General features: G+C 32.1%; 1 protein-coding gene across 1 annotated transcript; it reads right to left on the bottom strand.

Annotated features, from left to right (window-relative positions):
* Positions 1–1,913: 1,913 nt before the first annotated feature.
* On the bottom strand, positions 1,914–7,148 carry LOC107460359 (glycosyltransferase BC10). Its single transcript, XM_016078718.3, has 11 exons — positions 6,860–7,148; positions 5,663–6,171; positions 4,712–4,810; positions 4,172–4,272; positions 4,005–4,076; positions 3,794–3,884; positions 3,239–3,319; positions 3,049–3,108; positions 2,844–2,966; positions 2,575–2,613; positions 1,914–2,488 (listed from the first exon to the last, which is right to left on the bottom strand). Exons 2-11 carry the CDS (start codon positions 6,041–6,043, stop codon positions 2,360–2,362), a joined length of 1,176 nt encoding a protein of 391 aa, XP_015934204.1. The 5' UTR covers positions 6,044–6,171; positions 6,860–7,148; the 3' UTR covers positions 1,914–2,359.
* Positions 7,149–8,438: the final 1,290 nt, after the last annotated feature.

Genomic DNA, 8,438 nt, shown 5'->3' with positions numbered 1-8,438 from the left:
TTTTATACATGCATGTCGATTAATAAAAATAATTATTTTTTATATTAATTATGTAAATAATTATTTATAAAAAATGTGATTATATAATTAAACAAAGATGTAAAATATTGTACACATTATGAGTATAAAAAATTAAACTATTTAATATATATTAAAATTATAAAATATTTATCAAGTAGTTTTTCATAATATTTTTAATTAATATTTTCAGAATGCATATTAGTAAGACTATAATTTTAGAATAATTTATTTTTTTATATCAATTATATATTTATTGTTATACCATCTGTTATAATAATAAATAGAGCTAGCTAAACTTGGCCAAATCAAAGTTGATTCCTATGCATTCATTGAAGAAAGGTTAATTTCGGTATGAAATCCAAGGCCAGCGTGTAGTGTGGAAGCATATAAAGATTCCCACCGTTGACAATATGTGATTTTGAGCTTTGACCTTGCGACCATGCTAAGTTGCCAACTCATCATATTTGCGACCCCACATACATACGTGTCGTCTTTCCACACATCCCCTTTTAACTTTTTCTACGTAAATTTTTAATTATCGGGTGAAAATATTCGATTGCATGCAGAATCATATCTTATACATTAGATGAGAAATCAAAATGTCGATTGAATAGCAACTATTTATAATTCAAATGCCATAATTTTTTTATTCTTATTTAAAGATTTTGAATTTAAATCTCATTCTTAACTTTAAGAACCAGCAATATACATAAATTCCACAAGAACAGAAACAGTACTATTAAGTATTTAAGTCAACTATCACACGTAACCAAAACCGGAAATTTGATTCCAAAACATGGTTTTGGATAAGAAGCAGAAGCATGTGATAATGTATGGTTTTGTAAGAATTCTTTAGGGAATTGTCATTATCAACTATATCATATAGTTATATTCTTTTCATTGATCTTCTCATCCGCCTATAAATACGCTAAAATGGTGATGATCTTAGTCCATGCAATCTCCTACTTATTTATACATATGAGAGCAGATGCGAAATGCATGAGATATATATGATTGTTGAAATTAAACTCAAAGGGCGCAATTGCCTTGCATGAAGGGATAGAGAGAGTGTACTTGAGCCAAGGATGACTTGCCGGCATCTTCGGTTAAAAGTTGCCAGTGTCTCCTTGGCTCATGTTCGCTCCTTTTCCTCTCATATAAGACTCTCAGAGTGCATAACATTATTCATCATGAATCATGGGACGTTTAATTTGCACACATTCAGTGGCTTATTTATGCATGTTATTTAATTTATGAAAGTTTGATCTAAGAATTGGAGGTTTGGTTTTGGGACTGGTGTATTCTTTTCTCGCAACTAATTACTGACCAAGAATTCCTTCTTTTCCCAAGCACTTTGCTCTTTTAATTTCAGGCTGGAGTAGCAAAATTTGTGATTATCATTCATATGATTGATACCTGACACGCCACTTATCTATTGGAAAATATGAAAACACAGTACGAACCATTCTCGTATATATTTTTTGTACATTTTTCAAGCAGTGCCAGATATAATAGAATTTCACTTTTCTCTTTTTATACTGTAGTCATTTATTCTTCTTAACCATAGGAGTATGAATATGATAAACATATTCATATTTATTTCCCTTACTCCTGTGGTTAAAAAGCACAAGTAACTACAGTATTAAAAGAGAAAAATGGAATGAGATTAAGTTATTACTTCTTTTTGTCAAAAATAGATAAATAAGACTTCACTTTCTTTTGAGTTAGCTGATAATTAACATTTACACATCCCAAGTGGTAAATTTGAAATTCATAACCTATAAATAAATTAACAATGACAAGGAACCAAAACAATGACCTAAAGGCTAAAAGCAATGACAAGGGGCCAACAACATTGCATCAAAGTAATGCATTAAGAATTGAACACCGAATTTCAGAACGGACAGCAACGTGTATCGTTATATTTCCAACTAAACAATTATCAAGTTTTACAAAGATCAACAATGACATGATGAGCTTATACGATTCCCCCAAAATTTTTCATGTAATTAGAAAATCTGGATAGCCCAAAATGGAAGGGAAAGGAAAGGAAAGAAATGAAAAAGAAAGAAAAAAGTGGTGTCATCCACATCCATATCCATCCCTTCCCAAGGAAGTAACACTAAATAGTTAGCCTCCTTTCCACATTAGGCCACACTGCAATGCCAGTTTCGCTATGGTTACACCGATATCTGTGGCTAACGGGCGATCAAAGCCTTCAACAATGCTGTAATTTACAACTCTCATGCCATATGACTGACTATGAGAAACCAAGAAGGGGGCCGAAAGCGAAAGCAACGACTTCTCCGACCAAAGAATAGATCAAAATATAGCTGCCTCAAGGCGTTGAATAATTGGAAAATAGATGCAACAACTTGTCCAACGTTTCAGGAGTGAATTTCCTAGCAAATAGGTAGCATGGTTTCTGAACCCCATTCCATAAGCAAGGCCAACTTTGCACTTCTCTCTGCACCAAGACAAGACATACTAAGCATCCAAAGCTGGTTGATGCATCTTAGTAAAACACTAAAACACAACGAAATATCAGCATACCTTCTCATCACTGGTGACGTGGATACTAACATCAATCGACTGCAAATACCAAGAATTATTGTCAATATCCATGTAACTTGAAAACAATTTGAATAGGCAATGATTAGTTGACAGCCTTGCTTGGTTACAACCCACTTTTAGCTAAATAATTATTTTGGTCAATACAAGTGAGGTTTACGGTTAACTAGGCCTTCTATCCCCGATCTATCTACTTCCTAGAAAGATGAAAATGGGATTTGTACATGTTACAGTCGCAGTAGGGACTATACCGTAATATTTCTCAAGAGCTCATAAGTAACATCGTGCTCCCTATATGACTTTGGATGCCACTTTCTCTCAGACCAGTCAACATGAGTTACTGACCAGTTTGCAATTCCCCCTGGATCAACAATCTAATTGACAGACATAAACCAATTAGCCAAGGTGGAAGACTGTTTAATAACAGAAGAACTGCATTACAATCGAAATTCTCACCTGGAAGAAGGTTGGCAAGTAATGCTCGTCTGCAATGCAATTCCTCCCCTCCAAACCAGGCTGTGATATTAAAACTCACATGTTAGTATGGCAGTCATACTAGGGAAACTTCAAACATCGGAATCATAACAAACTTAGATAATCCAATCACCATAAACTGAAATGCTAAAAACGTTAAAAACAACTTCACCTGACAGTAATCCCGAAACTTTGAGTAATACAGGTTATCAGCCATAACTATGATAGCATGCTGCCTCTTCATGGAAAACCACTGCAGAAGAAGTTAAACAATGAGGTGAAGACACATCTAAATGTGCGACATATGTTCATGACCTATAATAATAACATATCTAACATTTTTGAGACACCAAGCATTAGATTACGTACAAAACAACACAAGCAATATCAAATTGCAATTCAATTTTGATTTGGATTCAAAATAAATAAATAAATAGAAGTGAAGGGCTTCACGCAAGATCAAAAAAATAAATTAGTATTAGTGAAGATTTATTCATCAACGTGTTTTTATGACAAAAGAATGAAAGATTTTCAAGTGTAGCAAAAATAAATAAACAATAGAACGATGGTTGCTTCTGTTTTACCCAGTTAGCATCCAGTGGAAGGGACTACTGCAAAATGTAGTAGCCTATGTACTTTGTTGGCATTTCTTATTCTTTTATTGCAATAAGCACACAGTTCAAAATGTTAAAATCTAAACACCAACGTGATCTTAGCAAGATTATACCTGTGCACCCTTTCTGAAGTCCTTCACCTCGACTTCGGGTAACATGTGATCTGAATACCTGCCATTGCCATGAGGGCCAGGATCCTTAAAGCTAATAAGAAAAAAAAAAACTCACATTAGTAAAGTACATCAAGTAATGGTAGAATGCAGAGAAAGAGCTATCAACTCGGTGAAAACCCAAAAGGGATTAATCTAATACTTCTTGACATACCAGTCAACAAAGCTGATATTTGAATACATCAGATAGTTGTAAACATAGTCAAAATTATACAGTGGTACACAGCTGCAAAACCAATACAAACAAATCAGAAACTGGAAAAACAATTTTAACAGTTAGTACCTTGAAACAAAACTAAAAGCATTCTAATAGCTCGTTACCTATCAGAAAGTAAAACAAAGTGCATGTTGTCAGGGTCTTGAAGGGCATTTGCCAATAGCCGTCTCTCAGCATCAACCATAGAAATTTTCCCCCACACCACCTAAAACAAGATGAATTCCTATTAGGAGAGCCAAGCACTGGAAAAGCACATATTAAAGGAAAACATGGGATAGTTACAACTTAAATCACTATTTAGAGCCAACACACTTTAACTTGGAAATAAATTCAGCAATGGTTGCAGAAGATTTTTAAATATATGTAATTCACTAGATCAATTCCTTTTCTATCACAATGGTTCCTGTCCTATGCCAAAAAATGGTCTCTATTCTTACAACAGTCTTGAGCAGACAATCAATCTTTAATACACACACACACAAAAGCATTTAAAACAACAACAACAAAGCCTCATCCCACTAGGTGGGGTCGGCTACACAAGCATTTAAAACCATTATATACATTGGTGAATGTAAATCTGAACATACAAGAGAAAAGAGTACAACCATAAATGATTAGCAAACTGAATACAAGACAATATGCACCTGGTCACTGCGTATATCCCGATCAACAAAATAACGGCTCTCATGAACTGGTTTGGTCTTGGATGCATGCACATAGACAGAGAACTTCCCTTCATGACCCTGACAAAAAGGAGAAGAGCATCTTCCAGGTAAATGCATACTCAAACATGGATGGGTTCATATTTCAGAAGCAAAGTTAACACAGTACCAACCAATAAAATACATGAACAAACTGCAGCTTTTCATTCATTTCAAAACACTTATCAAGAATTCATTAACAAAAACATATTTCATATCTCAGATGGTGTAACTATGCCGTAGAAAGTCTAAGGGTTAATGCTAGAAGTAGTAAGCAATTTGATTTAGCACCCAAGGCAGGCCGCCCAATGTTGAAGCAGGTCATCCATCAGAGATGTTTCCAACACCTTTCATTGACCGAGGGAAAAAGGAATGTGAATTATGTTGGAAGAAATAGGCATATCTATCGCATTATCAATTAATTACAAATGCAATGTTATATAGTAGTAAATTTTAATCATGGACTGCTCAAATTAAGTTAAACCATGCCAAAAATAATAATAGAAAACAGATATTGCATATCATTTTCCACAAACAAGGAGGACACTGCTATCAGTGCCTGTGGGGAGGAGAAGCAAAAGACAGATTCTCTTAACCATTCCAACTCAGGTTTCTTAGTAATATGACTGTCGACTAGCATTTCAAATACAAGAATATTCAAGACATGAAGATAGATTTCAGCTTGCAAAAAGCCAATTCTCCTACTGATTTTGTTTTATTAAGAGGGGGAATGCAATTATAAACTATACTATTAAACTGGCCATCTTTTTAACATTATAGATTTTACAATTCAAAGTGTCACATATATTTCAAAGATGACAATGCATTAATTGCCTTAGAAAGAGAAAGAAAAGAGCTTGAACTGACCAACATAGAGAAGTGAAAAATTCTTACTTGGAAAAACTTGTCCCACAATCTTTCAAATGGCAGGTCACCAGGTGACAAAAACATGAAGGCAAGTTTTGGGTTTTTTGAAACAATTGGCGGTGAGCTCAAAATATCCCTAATCACAGCACGTGATGCAATCTCCTCATCTGTGTATACTCTAGCCGGAACAGGCGGAAGCCAAGCAGAAATACTCTTACACCCTCTAGAAGAGAAAAAACAGGCTGTACTGCTATGTGGTGGGTAGATATAAGCACACATTAGAAAGACGCATACAAATAAAACCAGGACAATAATCCACATTGGTTTCCTCATGGGAGGACGGTGGCGACTCCCCGGCATTATTTGCATATCACCCATGCTTATATGCCAACCTTTTGATGTCTTCATCTAAGTCAATGTGACACAGATTTCAAACCCCCGTAATCTCCTTTTGATCCGCATTTACCATCAGTTGAACACACAGAAATCACGACATACACCCTTTAATGACCTCAAGCAGATTGATAGAGAAAATTCTGAGAAAACAAATTAAGCAATTGCATTAGCAAACAAAACCTATCAAATCCAATTTCACAGTAACATCCACAACTAGTAAACTAATAACCACTCTGGCGTCTGTAGTATCATTCTGGAATGACGAGGTATATACCAGACATAAAAAACACATGCACGAAACATGGGAAAAAGCATAAAATATTTAATGATCAAATCCAAATATAACTTCATGTTAGCAATACTTGCAAGTTCCAAAGGGTACAAAGTCTTTAGAGTAGCCTAACGGACACAAAACATCCTTAAACATATGTCTTCTACCAACGACCGGCACCGAAAAAAGAAGAAAATAAAAAATCGAAGCTTTAGTTCAAAAATTGTAACAACAACCACGGGTCAAACATCAAATAGACATGGGAAGCCCCTCCCCTGTTTGGTAACAGAGAAAGTACAAAAAGCAGATACTCTATTGAAAAAGAAATAGCTTGCAAAACACTAAACAATCTCACCTAATTTATACACACCACAACAACAAAAACGAAAAACATAATTAAATACATAAAGAAAAACGGTTCCTTTCTCTTCTCTTCTCTTTCCTTTCCTTAGACTCCAATCCCTTCCTCCCCAACCCCCAAAAAAAAATCAAATCAGAGTTTCTCTCTCTTTCTCTCTCTGTCTCTTGAGCAATGGGAAAGAGAGAGGAAGTAGTACCTGGCTGAAGCGCAAGAAGGAAGATCAATGATTGACGTAAATCTTATGGTTTTCAATGGAAGATTTCTCAGAGAGGAATGGAACGGGTGAAGAAAGATCTAGGGCAAAAAACGCTGTAGAAACCACTACCGATGGATTTCAAAAAAATTGAAATAATAATAATAACAATTTATAAAAAATAAAAGAGAAGAATCGATGCTTTTTTTCACCCGCTCTCTATCTCTGTGTTTCTCTGCCTGGGTTTCTCTTTCTATTTCTCTTTCTCTGTTTCTCTCTCTCTGTGTTTTTGCTTTCACTTGACTCTGATTGGTCAATTGGTCAATTTTATACGTTATTTCCATTATTTATATTATTTCAGTTTCAATAAAATATATGGGATTGTTAAATTTAAATGTGATTTCTTTTTTTTATTAATTTATGCACAATTTTTTAACAAAACTGTTTTATTTCAACATTTAATTGATTTTTGTGAACGATCGAAGATAAAACTCTTCATTAACTTAAAATTAAGCTACCATAACTGATTTAATAAACAAAATTAGAATAAATATTTAAATTGATCTTTAAAAAAATAAATCAAATATTTTTAACAAACTTTTATTATTATAAAAATAATTGAGATATTTATCTTATAAAAATATTTATCGGAGATCTAATTATTTTTATAATAAAATATATTAAAAATTTATTTGTTTTATATAAATATTAAAAATTTTATTGAAAATAATAAAAATTCAATCTATCCAATAAGTATAGTTTTTAGGATTTTAAAAAATATTAAAAATCAAAATGTATAATCTGAACTTCATTAAAGATTAATTTTGATATATCCTCAAGAATTTGTTTAATATGTATTAGATTCTAAATTCAAAGTTGAAATATTTTGGATTATGATCCCTCATGTAAAATCTTAAAACCCTCTCCCAAAAAAAACTAAAAAAAAAAATAAGATCAGAAATTCCACTTCAAAATTTATAATTATATATTACCACAATATTAAAAATAAGACTATGTGCTTACGATTTTTAAAAAATAAAAATATTGTTTAAAATACATAAAAAGTAAATTTTTTTAAAAATAACTTGTATTTATCAAAATTAAAAAACTTAATATAACTTCATATATAATGCTATAATTTTTAAAAAATTAACTTTTATATAAAAAAGTTTTAAAAAATAAAAATTTTACCAAACAAATCTTAAGAATAAACGAATTTTAGTGCTGCAATAATATCAAATTTAATGTTCAAATTAAAATATAATGGCTATGTGAATACGTAATTTTTTTTGAGAACAAATTTTGCTACCTTTTACTTTTATTCATTTATTAATTACTACATTGAAAAGAAATATTATAGCAAAATTGTGAATATAAATAATTTGCTTTTTTAACAAATTATTTTTACCTATAAGATTTAGAATATTAATAAATTTACTTTACAATAAATCAAATTAGTTTGTATTCACAAAAAATTAATAATTATTATTTCGATTCATAGAATTCATTACTACGGCAATAAATTTATTTATGAATAAAATTAACATTTAATATTTGTAGTTTCTTTTTTTCTATCTTTCTG

The sequence above is a fragment of the Arachis duranensis genome, chromosome 1, assembly GCF_000817695.3.
Source record: "Arachis duranensis cultivar V14167 chromosome 1, aradu.V14167.gnm2.J7QH, whole genome shotgun sequence".
Taxonomy (NCBI): Eukaryota; Viridiplantae; Streptophyta; class Magnoliopsida; order Fabales; family Fabaceae; genus Arachis; species Arachis duranensis.
The sequence above is the reverse complement of the archived record's forward strand: the minus strand, read 5'-3'. Positions and strand labels throughout refer to the sequence as shown.